The sequence below is a fragment of the Thamnophis sirtalis genome, unplaced genomic scaffold (assembly GCF_051295495.1).
Source record: "Thamnophis sirtalis isolate CommonGarterSnake01/CBP01778 unplaced genomic scaffold, rThaSir2_p1.2 scaffold_5, whole genome shotgun sequence".
Lineage (NCBI taxonomy): Eukaryota > Metazoa > Chordata > Lepidosauria > Squamata > Natricidae > Thamnophis > Thamnophis sirtalis.
Genome location: NW_028261385.1, coordinates 12,554,873 through 12,571,176, shown reverse-complemented (window position 1 = coordinate 12,571,176; position 16,304 = coordinate 12,554,873). Strand labels below are relative to the sequence as shown.

General features: G+C 41.6%; 1 protein-coding gene across 1 annotated transcript in view; it reads left to right on the top strand.

Moving 5' to 3' along the window:
- Window positions 1-15,978, top strand: part of CFAP53 (cilia and flagella associated protein 53) — a 30,384-nt gene extending 14,406 nt beyond the window's left edge. The window contains exons 5-8 of the mRNA XM_087717067.1: window positions 8,330-8,548; window positions 11,178-11,394; window positions 14,071-14,173; window positions 15,422-15,978. Of these exons, the coding sequence (XP_087573193.1) occupies window positions 8,330-8,548; window positions 11,178-11,394; window positions 14,071-14,173; window positions 15,422-15,650 (768 nt within the window). The 3' untranslated portion in view covers window positions 15,651-15,978. The remainder of the gene's footprint in view (window positions 1-8,329; window positions 8,549-11,177; window positions 11,395-14,070; window positions 14,174-15,421) is intronic.
- The last annotated feature ends 326 nt before the right edge of the window (window positions 15,979-16,304 follow it).

The window sequence follows — 16,304 nt, the reverse complement described above, 5'->3', positions numbered from 1 at the left end:
CAGTTTGGCAGTTCGAATCTCACCAGGCTCAAGGTTGACTCAGCCTTCCATCCTTCCGAGGTGGGTAAAATAAGGACCCAAATCTTTGGGAGCAATATGCTGACTCTGTAAACCGCTTAAAGCTGTATATAAGTCTTAAGTGCTGTTACTATTGCTACTAATGAGCTCCTTAATGTCCACAAGCTGCTTTCTAAAAGGCTTCAGGGTATAATTCAGGGCGTTGGTTATCAACGTTAAACCCCTCCATGGTACAAGTAATTCTTGACTTAGGATCTCAATAGAGCCCAAGGTTTCGTTAAGTGAGATCCTGCATTGGTTGCAAGCATGGAAAATGGCCATGTCACTTTGTCCAGTGCTGTTGTAACTTTGAATGGTCACTAAACAAATGGTTTTAAGTCGAGGACTAGGTGAGCAGGTCCCCAAGAATGTCTTGCCTTGCTTCGGTCAAGACTTGGTGTCAAGTCCAGTAAGTTTGGTTTTGATTGGCAGTGATTCTCCAGAGTCCCTGGTTAAGAGAGTATAACTAATCCTTCTACCCTGATGCTTTCCCTTCTGATGGAAATGCCACACTTAGCTACGGATCTCCCTTAAGATCATCACTGTTTCCTACAGCAGTCTTACTCCAGGTTGCCTGGCAGAGATGAGTAGCTATTCCCAGGGCTCCTCTGTGGTGCCAGCATTTTCCCAGAGGTCTCTGACATGTGTTTTCTCGTTTTCCAATCAAGCATGGCTCTCTTGTCGGGGTCCTTTTCAAAAAAAAATTTAGCATCCTCTTCGCATCTTTCCAGGACTTTGTCTGTCTTCTACTTTGTGGACCCAATTGTGGGGTGAAGGAAGTGGGATTGTAGCCCGTGGATCAGGCCCTGCTACAAAGGCTCTACAAGGCAAATTCTTTGTAGCGTCCAAAAATCTCAGATTTATATCTCTCTTTTTTGTAATTACTATTTTTAATCCATAAACATTTTGAATACAGTGTATTGTCAGGGTATATCATTTACAAAAGAAAAACAAAGAGAGAACAAAAAAATATTAATATATATTCTAATAACAAAAGTAATAATATAACAGAATATCTTTGGCTCACTTTTTTTATATTAACTTATTCATAATTCTGTTAATTATATTGGCATACTTATAAATATAAACCATCTTTCTATTTAATTCATACGTAGCAATAATCTTTCTTCATCCATTTTTACCTCTTATCTCTAACCATTCATAAAATCTATTCCATGTCAGATAATATTCTGTGTCTTCTTTTGTCTTTTATTTTTAAAGTCAATCTATCCATCTCTGCACAGTATTAATATTTTCCGAATTACATCCTCATATGATGGAGTATTCTCATTTTTCCAATATTGTGCAAATACAATCCTTGCTGCTGTCAGTACATGCAAAATTAAATATATAGCCCCTTTATTATAACCCTCCGGCATTATGCCCAACAAAAATATTTTTGGTTTCAGAAATATTCATGGAAAAACTCATGGGAAGTTTTAGTTATTACCTGTTTTAGAAGAACGCTAAAAGCAACCTCATCTATTCTAGTGCCTTTAGAGGTCTTTACTTGTTTATTTTTAGGATTCAAAATGCTGCCCTGCGCGGGATAAGTACACTGCATAAAAACGGTTCACCGACAAAAGGGTGAATGACAAAACCGCGCCCGACTAAACCGCGTCGCTGACATCATCAACAGGGCGACAACAGCGCGGAGACAGAAGCACGCTGTAAACCCTAAACCTAAACTTAACCCCTAAACCTAAACCTAACCCTAAACCTAACCCTAATCCTAAACCTAACCCTAAACCTAACCCTTAATCTAACCCTAACCCTTAACCTAACCCTAACCCTAACCCTAACCCTAACCCTAACCCTAACCCTAACCCTAACCCTTAACCTAACCCTAAAGCTAACCCTAAACCTAATCCTAACCCTTAACCTAACCCTAAACCTAACCCTAAACCTAACCCTAAACCTAACCCTAAACCTAACCCTTACCTTAAGTTGAATCGGCTTTCTTTCTCCGCGCTATTTAAAGCGCCCTTCTTTCTCCACGCTGGCTGTTGTCGCCGCGTTGATGACGTCAGCGACGCGGTTTAGTCGGGCGCTGTTTTGTCGTTCGCCCTTTTGATGGGTCACGCATAAAAACAGCCAAAATGAATCAAAAAAGAAAATGGTTAATCACAGTAACTATACAATATTGACCAAGCACATAACAAGGAGACTCCCACTTGGCCATCCTCTAATGCTGGTTTGAACAGCTTTCTTAAACAGGAGGAGAATCGGGGGCCTGTTGTAGATTTGTGACAACCACCAAAAAGACACACTTTCCCGGTTTCATAAGATGACAAAAGGTTTAAAAGAAGGAAGCCGGAGCCTGGCCTCCCTCTGGGGATGTGTAGAGTGAGGAGATTTTCCTAGGACAGTGTTTCTCAACCTTGGCGACTTTAAGTCCTGTGGACTTCAACTCCCAGAATTCTCCAGCCAGTTGTGCTGGCTGGAGGATTCTGGGAGTTGAAGTCCACAGGACTTAAAGTCGCCAAGGTTGAGAAACACTGTGACCTAGGAGAAGGTGGACGCTCACATAACTCAGTCCTACAAAGGTAGTCCTCAATTTACAGCCATTCATTTAGGGACCGTTCAAAATTACAACAGCACTGTAAAAGTGACTTATGACTGACTGTTTTTCACGCTTACAGCTGTTGCAACATCCCCATCAGAGGTGGTGCTGACCAGTTCTGGCAAACCAGTAGCGGAAATTTTGAGTAGTTCGGGAACCGGCAAATACCGCCTCTAGCTGGCCCTGCCCCCATTATTCGCTGCCTCCCAAGTCCCAGCTGATGGGCTGGGTCTTCTTCTGTTGCCCTGCACAGGAGAAAGGAGCTGGAAAGCAGGTTAGCGGGGTGGGGAGGGAATGGGGATTTTGCAATATCCTTCCCCCAGGAGTGGGGAGAGAATGAGGATTTTTCAGTATCCTTCCGCTGCCACATCCACCAAGCCACGCCCAAGAACCGGTAGTAGAAATTTTGAATCCCCATGGTCATATGATCAAAATTTGGAAGCTTGACAACTGTGGTGTCCAGCATGTCAGGTTATCTCCTTTGTGACCTTCTGACAAGCAAAGAAACCAGATTCACACAACAACCGTGTTGCTAACTTAACAACTTCAGTAATTCACTTAATAACTGTGTCAAGAAAAGTCATAAATGGGACAAGAGTCACTTAACAAAAGTCTCACTTAGCCATATAAATTTTGGGCTCAATTCTGGTCCCAAGAAGAAGACTACCAGTAGCATGGATGGAGAGGTTTAAAGTTGATAACCAACACTCTGAATCACACCTGAAACTTTTTGGAAACCAGTTTGTGGACATTAAAGATTGGATGTTCTTAACCCGGATCTGGGCCTTCCATCAATTCGGACATTAAAACTTCTTTTTTTTTTTTTTAATAAATGTTTTTTAATTTTAGTTTAAAACAGGTACACATCTTTCTTTACATCTGTAAAAAATATATCAATCAATTACAGATAAGTTTTGGTACATCTCCTCCATAGTCAACCAACATAACTCATATTAACTAAGGCATTATTATATATCCATTTTCATTTAACTGTAATTATTATTTAGCAATATTGATAAAAGTAATAATCTTGACCAATCCCTGCCCACACCGGTGGGAGAGGAGAAAATCAAAAAGAGGAAAAAAAGGAAAAAAAAAGACAGATAAAAAATTAAAATTAAAATAAAAAATAAAAAATAAAAATAATACAAAAAAAGACAAAAACGACAAGAGACAAGGCAGGAAATCGAAACAAAACACAGGTGTCTATCATGAGAAAAAAAAAGAAGTATATCAACTGGTTACAACATGCTTTGGTGCTTCTCTTCCATTAACTCATATTAATTCAAATATCTTAACTCGAATATTTACCATATCAACATCATTATACCTCCAGTTTTAATTACCTATGGTTATTTAAACATCCTTCATCCTTGGCTATGCATTACATAATTAATCCATAATACATGCTGACAGTTCATTTACTTATTTATAAAATCCTCTATTATCATCAAATCCTCATATCCTATTTTAGCTGGACATCCATAATATTTAAATATATCATATATCATAACATTTTCCCAGTATTGATTAACATTTGATTGTATGTATTTTATTTAGTTTTTAATAGTGATAATTATTGTATTTAATACTCTTTATGTATAATCTTCCAATTGTTAGTTATCATATCAACTCCACATTATATACATTACTATCAATATCAATTATTATTCAACTATATCTGTTACAAGAAAAAGCAGTTAGGTTTAACTAGTTTTCAGTTGTGTTCTTCAATCTATCAGCCAGTTCCAAATTATATATATTACTATCCATATCAGTCATTTTTCAGCTATATCTATTACACATTAGGGTAATCAGATTTAGCTAGATTTTAAATTACGTTGTTCCATCTATCAGCCAGTGTCTCTCCAGTAGCAAGATCCTCTCCAGCCAATTGCCACACGTTGAATAAATTTACCAAATGTTTTCATAATCAAATCCAGACAAAGATATTTTGGCACCTTTGGACTCTGAATATCAGTGATGAAGTAATAATAATGTTGTCCTGGGCTTGTAATATTTTCCAAATTAACTTTAATTCTCAAAGGTGGATTTTCCATTCCTCCTGCACACTGTCTTTTTAAATGAGTCTTCTTTATAGCTTCCCCCCTCCTTTCTTCCTCTGAGATAGACCAGACACCATTTCTCACATTTTCCGTTTGTATTTCAGGAGCATTTAAACATTCAACAATCTCAGTTTTTGCTTCATATTTTGAAATCAGATGATCCAATTTTCTTTCCAATCTTTGATAAGAATTATAAAGTCCTCTACATGCGGAAAAAAGTCTCTGAAATGAAATCTTAGAGGTATTTTGGGACGCCATGATGTGTGTCGCAGTTAAAAATTGCAAACTCTTTTTTTTTTTCCACAGACTTCTTAGTCTCTCACAGGCTGTGATTGTAAACAAAGCCGAGTAGTAAAGCAATAAAAGTGTCGAGTCGTGACGGGCTAATTAGTAGAAAATAAATTTTACGATCCATTTAAGGAGATTCAGAGGGGGGAGGGTGTCGAGGAGTTTCTTGAAGCATTTAAGAAGTAAAGTAACCACCAGCCATAAATCCATTAGAAAACGCCAATTCGCCGCTAAGTTTCCCTGTTCTTTGGTTTCAATTATCTTAAGTTTTTAACGCGAACAGTCTCTCTTGGATAATAAAATCAGCTTACCAGATGACATCACTTCTAGCATTCTTAGGGGCAACCTGCAGTTTCAGTTAGCACGCAGCTAATCCAGAAAGGAATTGGCACGAGGAGTTAATACCCCCCCCCCAGAGATTTGCGGGTATCTCTGAGGTCTAGGGTCTCTCCCCACCTTCACTGTCGTCTCCGGGACAGCTAGAGTTCAAAGAACTCGTCCAAAAATCCTTCGGTATAGAGGAATTTCAGGAGTAGCCTGAAACTCCATCTTCTCACTGCTAAGCCCCGCCTTCTTCTCCGGACATTAAAACTTCTTATTAATAGCACTTAGCACTTGGACTTATATACCGTTTCATAGCCCCTCTCTAAGCGGTTTACAGAGTCAGCCTCTTGACCCCAACAATCCGGGTCCTCATTTTACCCACCTCGGAAGGATGGAAGGCTGAGTCAACCTTCAGCTGGTGAGATTTGATCTGCTAAACTGCAGCTAGCAGTCAGCTGAAGTAGCCTGCAAGGCTGACCTCTAACCACTGCGCCACCTCAGCTCTAATGTCCATATGATGCAAATAGTTCCTGACTTACAACCATAACTGATCCCAAAATTATAGGTGTACGTTTTGACAGTCGCATCTCAAGGCACCTACATGACAGGAAGTAATTCCTTTTTGAGGGGCATTTTTTGCTGGAAATTGATATATATATATATATATATATCAGAAATTGTGGTCATGTGACTACAGAACATATTGGCCAGTCCTAAAGTTGACCCACCTAACATGCAGTCACATGTCCATGGTAGGTGGCATGTATATTTAAAACAGTTGCTTTATGGGCAGTGTTAGGGAAGCTTCCCGTTGGGAGAGCGAGTGCGTTCAGAGAAGCGTTTTTGAGAGATGTGTTGGAGAACACACAAACCAGCGTACAGAGACACTGCAGTTTAAATAGGCTTTTACTTTCGTGGAAATAGAGGTATCAGAGTCCATCAAACAGTCCAAGTCATACACGGATAAGTCAGTCAGTCATCAATGTCTTTCAATTAAGGGATAATCCAAATAACATAGTCCAGTAACATATAATCAGTCCAGTAATCAAGGTTTGCTAACAGTTGCAAACCTTACAATAGCTCACGGCACTTTCTTACAGCCAGCTTCCAAAACACTCAGATCAGATCAGCCCAGCATCTAACAAAACAGAGAACTAACAGTCATTCTGGCTCCCTCTTATGGCCGATTGAGGAAACAGCATCCAATCACATTTACAGCATGATTTAAAGAAACAGGTACAATATTGTTACATGATTTATATATTGCCAACCCAACCATTAGATTATATTCCTAACAGGCTGTATAAAACCTTTGTCCTGGGGCTCATAAAACAACCAAATGCTGAATGATCATAATCATAAATAATATATTATAAAAAATAATAGTCATAAAAAACGACCCTCAAAACAACGCTGTAGGGCACTGCACACCAGGAACAACTAGGCATAAGGACAGTTTTTCCCCGAATGCCATCACTCTGCTAAACAACTAATTCTCACAACACTGTCAAATTATTTACTGTATTATTATTACTGTTCTCACCCTTCCTAGTACCTATCTCTTCCCACTTATGACTATAAGCATGTTGCTTGTATCTTTACAATTTATATTGTTTTATTTGTTTGCTAGTATGGTTTGATTGCTTATTAGTAACCTATGACTATCACTAAGTGTTGTATCTTATGATTCTTAATGAATGTATTCTATTTTATTTTTCTTTATGTACACTGAGAGCCTATGCACCAAAGACCAATTCCTTGTGTGTCCAATCACACTTGGCCAATAAAGAATCCTGTTTTGTTCTATAATACAGCCAGTGTTGTAAAGTAAGGACTATCTGTACTTGCTTTCTTGATTGTGCCCTTTAATATGATGCTTGACATCATCTTTATATGAAAGAGAAAGGAGAGATTAGCCAATTCTCACTTCTCTGACTTATTTATTATGCTTCTCTGTATCTTGAAAATCTCCTTATCAGGCACTGCTTAGCACAAAGTCTGCGGTTCCTATCCAAGGTCCAATCTGTTCTTCTTTCTTCAAAAGAAAAACTGGTAGCCCATCAATTTGACAGTGGCCTATAATTAAACCTTGAGTTATTGTGGCTTGCTATAATTTGCTGTGCATAATTATCTCCCTTCTGCAGTCCTTGCCCTCAGGTTTAGATTGGATGATAATTTATGGTGGTTGGCTATAACATTGGTTATATGGATTTCCCCTATAGATCACAGATGGGCAGCCTCTTGGTGTAAATGTGTTTTATTTTCCATTTTCATTTTCGTACAGTCACACGTATACGGTACAGAACCGGGGCCATATAACATTAAACAATAAACACAGCCATTCTCTTGTCAATAATACCCCCCAAAATAGAAACCCAATGTACCTCTTCGACCCTCCATACACCCTTTCTTTCACCCCCCTCCAACTTTCCGTCTTCCCACCATCATTCCCCTCTACCCTACTTCCCCTCCCCCTCTACCACACCTCTCTCCCAATACACTCCCTCCCTTCCTTCTCACCCTCCCTCCAATCCTCTCTCCCACCCTCTCTACCCCTCTTTCTTCTATCCCTCTACTCCTCCCTAGATGGGCAGCCTCTTATGCACAGGGGTATCCCAATAATTTTGGGAAGTACATGGGCTGTAGACACAGAGGTAATAACAGGAAGGGAAGGACATAGGAAGAGAAGGGGAAGAGAAAGGGAAACGTCATGTGTGGTTGGAGCCAAGATTTTTCATTCTTCCTTAGATTTTAGAGGGGAGTTTGAGGGTGCACAGAAGACTTTAAACAATATTAAATCTCTGTAGAATTAACACTACAGTTTCTTTGTTGTCCATCTCAAAACAATGGAAATTGTGCTGCTGATTCTCATCCTCTGATGAAGTCAGCCTTCCATATTCCCACCTACTTCAGATATATTATGCCTACAACTCTTTCTAGCATGTTGTGGGCCATTATGTCTCAACTTCTGCTCCTTCAGAACTTACCAGGTGGAAAGTGATGAGTAACCAACTGCTATACTCTTGTGCAGGAGGAAGAACGGCAGCTGATCAAACTGGAGAATGAACAAGCCGAGATAGAAAGGCGACAAAAGCTGAGAGATTGCAGAGATATGTTGCTGGATGCCATGAAGAGGAAAGCATGGCGTCTCAATGAAGAAAGACAAAATGAGCTTGCTTTAGAAAAGAAGATCTTGGATCACGTCCTGCAAGAATCCCTGGAGGACACAGAGAGCCAAAAACAAAGGAAGGTAAAGCCAAAAGTGAACCTGGTCTTAAATTTAATGATATATTATGCAATTATCATCTATCTATCTATCTATCTATCTATCTATCTATCTATCTATCTATCTATCTATCTATCTATCTATCTATCTATCTATCTTTCCTTCCATCCATCCATCCATCCATCCATCCATCCATCTATCTATCTATCATCTCTCTTTCTTGTCTGTCTATTATCTCTATTTCTATCATTTTGTTCTGACCTAGGTTTCACAAAATCACAAAGCGGACTCCTTGTCCCGGCAAAACTCCTTTTTATTAAGCTAATGTGAATTCCTGTCATTCACATCCAGCAAAACAGTCTTTCAAGGGTGATTTTATAACCACAGACCTTATCAGGCTTGGAGAACTACCAAGCCAATACCTTCCAAACACAATGCTATACAAGAAAAGACTTGGCAAGGAGTCTCTGAGAGTCACAAACAAATCTTCACACTAATTAATCGAACTAATTGTCTCTTGCAAACTCCACTCCCCTTTCGCTCCTCTTTATTCCCTCCAGGAGGGGCCATTCACCGTCCACCTGTGCCTTTACTCCTGAGTCGGTCCTTGTTCCCTAACTGTTCCCTTCTCCTGGCAGCTCTGCACAAGCGCACATCGGGAACAGGCTCCAGCTGTTCTGCCCTACTGATCTCTGATTCCGAAGGCAGCTGATAACTGTCAGACGGCCCTGGCCCCATCTCTGCTTATGACACAGAGCCCTCATCAGAGCCTTCTCCAGACTCCAGGACTGGCCCATGTTCCTCCCCAACCTCCTCACTGTCTGAGTCAGCCACCAGCTCCACTGGCTGCTGGCAGGCCACAACACATCTATCTCTCTATCTACTATCTATATCAGGGGTGTCAAACTTGCGGCATGACAGCAGTGTCATATGACATATTGGGACTTTTTTCCCCTTCGCTAAACCGGGTTGAGGTGGGGCCAGCATGTGACGTCCGCGGGTTGTGAATTTGACACCCGTCATATCTACTTCTCTATCTACTTATCTATTTAGTGATCATCTACCATTTCTACCTATTTATTATCAATCATTTATCTTTTTTTTCTCTCTCTCTCTCTGCCTGCCCCCTTCCCTCTTTCATCTGCCTGTCTGTCTGCCTGCCTACCTACCTGTCTGTCTGTCTATCTGTCTATCATCTATCTATCATCTCTGTCTGTCTGTCTGTCTGTCTGTCTGTCTATCTATCTATCTATTATCTATCATCGTCTGTCTGTCTGTCTATCTATCATCATCTATCTATCTATCTATCTATCTATCTATCTCTATCATCTATCTATCTATCTATCTATCTATCTATCTATCTATCTATCAATCATTGTCTGTCTGTCTATCTATCATCGTCTGTTTGTCTGTCTGTCTCTGTCTGTCTCTATCTATCTATCTATCTATCTTATCTATCATCATCATTATCTATCTATCTATCTATCTATCTATCTATCTATCTCTATCATCTATCTGTCTATCTATCTATCTATCTATCTATCTATCTATCTATCTATCTATCTATCTATCTATCTATCTATCTATCTATCATCTGTCTGTCTGTCTGTCTTCTATTTACTTACCATCCATCCATCCTATTCTCACATGACCCCCATAGCCACAGTTGGAAGAGTGATTTGTGCCATTGGAGCTACAGTGCCACTAAGTGGGAGATACTTTTATACTTCAAGCTTTGAAGATTGTTGCATTAATTACACAAACATATATCTGGGGAAAAACTGGTGGAATGTAAGTTATACCTGGAATGTTCCTTTTTAACTGTGTAGTTATTTCATCTTTCCTTTCCCCAGGCCTTTGCTTTGGGCAAGGATGGCAATACTGTTGTGAAAGCCTGGTTTGAGCATGATGAAGCCAGGCAGCTGCATAAAAATAGGCCTCATGGGGAAATGCGTGCTCACCCACCATGTGAGGGGTTATTTCAGTGGTTTTCAGACGCCTTGACCTAAAGCAGCCTTTCACATCAACCACTACATTTCCTCTGCAGGTTGGTTGAATGGTGGCCTGAAAGATTCTCCGTAGCTCCTGAAGTTACCCAGCTGTAGGAAAACGTATTTCAGTTTGCCAGTTATGAGATATAGAAGACTAAGAGGATAAAAGTCAAGAAGGGGATGGAAAAAATGTCAGAATTCCAGAACTTGCAGGATTTTTAAGCAGGGATGCTATCAAGTACTTCATAGAAATGGAGGTTCTACCCTTCTTTTTCTCCTCCTTCTCCTTCTCTCCTCCTTCCTCCTCCTCCTTCCTCTTCCTTTTTTCTTTTCTCCTCCTCCTCCTCCTTTCTCCTTCTACTCTTTCCTCCTTCCTCCTCCTCCCACTTCCTTTTCTTCTTTTCTTCTTTTCTCCTTCTCTTCCTCTTTCCTCCTTCCTCCTCCTTTCTTTCTCCTCCTCCTCTTCTTTTCTCTTTCTCTTCCTCTTTCCTCCTTCCTCCTGTCCTTTTCTTCTTTTCTCCTCCTCTGCTTCCTCCTCCTCTTCTACTACTTTTTTTCTTTGCCTCCTTTTCCTCTCTGCCTCTTCTTCCTCCTCCTCCCCCCTCTTCTCTCCCTCTTCTCTCCCTTTTAAAATCTCTGCCCTTTTTTTTGCATTTTTTCAGAGGGAACTCTTTAACGAGCAGCAGATGTATCAGGCCTACCTGGCTCAGCAGCGGGAAGAAGACAAACGACAGGAAAGGGAGATGGACCTGTTGAGGGCCGAGGATGCTGCAAAAATGTGGGCCAAGAGAGCTGAGAAGGAAAGGGCCCTGAAACTAGCCAGAGATCGCTTACTCAAAGAGGTCATGGACACAAGGAAGCTTCAGATTGAGGAGAAATGTAAGAAACTGTTGGGACAACTGATTTTCCGCAAGTCCAATTTCTCTCCCGCTTGCCATCAGATAGAATAGCTGGGTAATAAATACAGGAGGTGCATCTCTCTCTCCGGTTTTGGGACACAAGATGGATATTCTGTCCGAAAGGAAGATGTTTCTGGGATAAACCATGTAACTTGCTGGCAAATCTTCAAATTAGCTTCATTTGTATATTGAGCACAATAAGTTCTGTTTTAATCAATTAACGGGCAGGGTCAAAGGATGATGTAAACTTCCTGCAAATTCACCCATGGGTGGGCTGCTGGGGGCTCGCAGGGGTTCGGGAGAATCTATAGTTTAGATTCTGTGCAATTTGGAGAACCCCAAAATCTGACTCCTGGCTGGTCCCGCCCACTCCGCCCCTCCCAGGAGTCCCCACGCAGCCCGTTTTGGATTCAAGTAAGTGTAGGGAGTGCGTGGGAGCTTGGGGAGGGTGAAAAATGGGCCTGCCGGAAGTTTGGGAAGGCCTGTTTCCAGCCTCCAGAGCCTGGGAAGGCCATTTTCGTCCTCCCGGAGACTCGAAGAAAGCCTCCAGAGCCCAAGGAGGGCAAAAACACCTCCCTCCACTGTGGTGCAGGAGGCCAACTAGGCCACGCCCACCATGGCCATGCCCACCCAGCAACTGGGCAGAGAGCTAAAATTTTTGAAGCCCATCCCTGAATTCACCCAAGAGTTTCCTTCTGTATCAGTGAAAATTCTCCATCATCTAGAGTGGGATCTGGAAGTTACCGAAGGACCAACTTGGATAAGCAGCAAAACATTTTCAAGCTTTTTGAAAACTTGTTCAGACTTTTTCGCCGCCTATCCAAGGAGCTTCTTCAGTAACTCTCAGACAACTCTGGATGACTGAGAAAAGAAAGGGCTGCAGGGGTGGGTTTCAGCTGGTTCTCACCGGTGCGCTAGAACCCGTTCGTGAAATTTAGCATACTTTTTGGAACATGTTTGTCCGGTGGCACAGTACTGGATGCTCCTTCCAGCCTGCCCTCCCTTCTCACTCCCCCCGCCTGTCCGGTCACCGCTTGCTCGCCCCGCCCGTCCTCACCATGCTTTCCCCGCGTGATGCTCACTGATTGGCTGGCTCACCAATTGCCCCACCTCTGAGAGGCAGCGGGGTGGGGGGCTTTTTCACCTGCCTTCTTTCTTTCTCCGAAGGCGTGCGAGAAAGCCCCCCCCCAATTGCCCGAATGTTGAACGTGTGAAGGAAGGTAGCTGCAGGCTCCTTTGCCTCAGCTACGTGACCTCCTTTCGTTCTCTGTCTGCCTCCTTCAGAGAAAAAAACGAGAGAGACAAAGAGAGAAGGAGAGAGAAAGAAAGAAAGCGAAAGAAGGAAAGAGAAAGTAAGTGGGGGAAAGAGAGACAAGAAAGAAAGAAGGAACGAAGGAAGGAAGAGAAAGGAAGGAAAGGAAGGAGAGAGATATAAGAAAGAAGAAAGGAAGGAAGAAAGGAAGGAAAGAAAGAAAGAAAGAAAGAAAGAAAGAAAGAAAGAAAGAAAGAAAGAAAAAGAGAACTTATGATCACAATTGAGCCCAAAATTTTGGTTGCTAAGCAAGAGCATTGTTAAATGAGTTTCACCACATTTTACAAGTTGGCCGCTCCCACCCGGTCACATGACCACCAAGCCACGCCCACAAAAGGCCACACCTACAGAATAGGTTATAAAAATTTTGAAACCAATCACTGAATGGCTGTGACTCAAATTCCAGTTTCCTTCTGGATTCTGATTTTATCAGGGTTTCCAACGATTTCACCAGATGTTATTTATTTATTAATTAAATTTATCATCCACTTTTCCTTCAGGTGCTGCAAGACCTTCTTTAGTCCTTGACTTATGACCATTCGTTTAGTGACTGTTCAGAGTTACAATGGCACTGAAAAAGTGACTTATCACTTTTTACACTTATGATTGTTGCAGCATCCTCATAATCATGTGATCAGAATGCAGACACTTGCCAACTGCTCATATTTATAACAGTTGTAGTCATGGGTGAAATCAACTTACGTTTGCTACTGGTTTGCTCAATGTGAGCGTATGTGGGGGGATGCGCCACCTGCGTGCATGCGCAGGAGCTTCTGTGCATGCACAGAGCATCAAAACCGGACGTGATGACGTTGGGATGGGTTGGTGGAGCCTGCTACCGAGAAAGCTACCTGCTTTCTAGCTAATGTAAATCACGTGTCACAGCTGACATCAGAAATACCGGTTCGCCCAAACCGGTAGCAATTTTTTTACTACTGGTTCAGGCGAACCGGTCCGAACCGGTAGCATTTCACCCCTGGTCGTAATGTCCAAAGGTGAAATGATTTGTGACCTTCTGACAAGCAAAAGTCAGTTGGGAAGCAAGATTCACTTAATAACCGTGTTACTAACTGAACAACTGCAGTGATTCACTTAAAAACTGTGGCAAGAAAGTTGTCTCGCTTAGCAGCAGAAATTTTGGGCTCAGTTATGCCATAAGCCGAGGACTGCCTGTATATTGACCCTACTGTGCATGGATTATCTGTTGATGATGTTTTAAACCTTGTAATGACCAAAACTGCATTAAGAAATGGGAGGGGTGGAGCTACTGAGCATGGCTGTCCAATGAGCCCCGTGTTCTGTTTCGACATTAACCGATGACTTGTGCCGTTTTCCACTTCTCAGTGCGGAAAAACGCCAAGGAGCAGGAAGATCTTCTACGGGATAAGGAATTATTAAACGCAGCCATCCAGGAATGCCAACAGCTAGAACAAGAGACCTACACAAGGTAATTTGTCAGAGTGTGCACAGTGTGACTACTATTTGGAGACAACCCAGGAGCAAAATACAGTACACAGAGGTTTTGTCTTTCAAACAGTGGTTTATATACAAGACTTACATATACCTACATACACGTGTTAGGCAAATACCAGCCAATCAATCAATCTTCAATTATAACATGGAGGCATACACCGAGAGATACATGAGGAGAGAGAGATACCTTCACATGGCCTCCCTTATATATACAGCTTCTTAAAGTGGCAGTAACCCTGCTGACTCATCCTCATGTCATCATCTTGGTTTACAGCCTTACAGCAGCTGGTCAGCTATTAAATCATCATTACCCTGACATAATTGGTAACAGCCCTGGCAACAGGGCTGACTTCTCAATCAAGGGGCATTTCCTACTACAGGTAGTCCTCAGTTTACAACAATTCCTTTAGTGACCATTCAAAGTTACATCGGCACTGAAAAAAGTTGACTTATGCTCCTTTTTCACCCTTATGACCCGGCATTCCCATGACTTACGTGATCAACATTCACATGTTTGCAACTGTCTCATATTTATGACGGTTGGCCATGTCCTGGGGTCATCTTTGGTAGCTTTCTGACAAGCAAAGTCAATGGGGAAGCCAGATTCACTTAACAACCGTGTTACTAACTTAGCAAGTGCAGTGATTCACTTAAGAGCTGCGGTAAGAAAGGTAATAAAAACGGTCAAATCTCACTGAACAAGTGTCTCACTTAACAACAGAAATTTTGAGCTCCATTGTGGTTGTAAGTCGAGGAGTACCTGTACTTTCCCAGGGGCACCGTCAAGGAGGGGGAAGTGATGTCACAGGCACAATCACTCACATGATGTCATGAGAGGATGTGATGTCACTGTGGCTTCTGCTGAATGCCCATGTGCACAGCTAGTCCTCGACTTAATAACTATTGGTTTAGCGACAGGTTTGAAGTTACAACAGCATTGAAAAAATGTATCTTAAAACCAGTCCTTGCACTAACTCGAAGCAGTTTTCAGAGTCAGCATCTTGCCCCCAACAATCTGGGTCCTCGTTTTACCCACCTCGGAAGGATGGAAAGCTGAGTCAACCTTGAGCCAGTGAGACTTGAACTGCCAAGTTGCTGGCAGCCGGCAGTCAGCAGAAGCAGGCTGCAGTACTGCACTCTGACCACCGCGCCACCAGCCCTTGGCCTTCTGAACCTCCATGCCAAGTGCTCAACTCCTTTCTCCTGTACATGTTCCCTGCAGGCGTTTGCAGCAATCGAAACACCACCGGGAAGAACTCCGTGCTCAGATGGATCACCGCAAGGAAGCCCGTGAAATGGAAAAGGAGGAGGAGCGCCGTGAATATGCCCTGGCAGAGGAAGCGGAAAAGCTTTATCATCAAAAGATGGCAGATATCCTTTCCAGACCATACATGAAGTTGAAATTTCTCCACCCTTTAAGGAGGCAACTAGTCATTAACTCTAAAAGTTAGTGTCGCTTCCCTATATGGATATGTAGATGCTGTCTGAGCCCAGGGATGGAAAGGAAAGGGGGGAATATTGAAGGATTCTCTTAATTATTCCTTTCAGTATTATTATTATTATTAATTTCTCCAGGCAAAAGCTTCTCTCCTCACCTCTTTTTTTCTCTTTAAATGTTAAAATAATTATATCTTAAATAAAGTCTTCCAGCAATAAATGAATACTAACCTAAAAGAAGAGCTGCTGTAAATCATTTTAAAATCTTGTTCGATTTGACTTTTTCAAAGCCTAAATTTGGCATTTTTAAATTATCCACCCTGATCTGTAAGTGGTTATTTCAGGAGCAGCATTTACACAACTCTTCAGTCCTACTGTGCAGTTTGGAAAGTCTGGCTTAGTGTGCTGTGAGAATCCAACCATTTGCAAAATAAGATTTGGAGCAAATTATGTTCAAGTCCATTGTGATTTGGAAACCATTGTGAACTGTTGCTCAATAACGGGGCTCTATAGAAATCGTGCTAATTACATTTGAAAGACTATAAATCTCTGCCCTGCAGATTTCTATCTATGAAATAACAGAGAAGTCAAATAATAAAAATAATCTGGAAAAGACATGAACTATCATCTCAACAGTCCATCAGTAGGTAGAACTAAAGCAGTCAGAC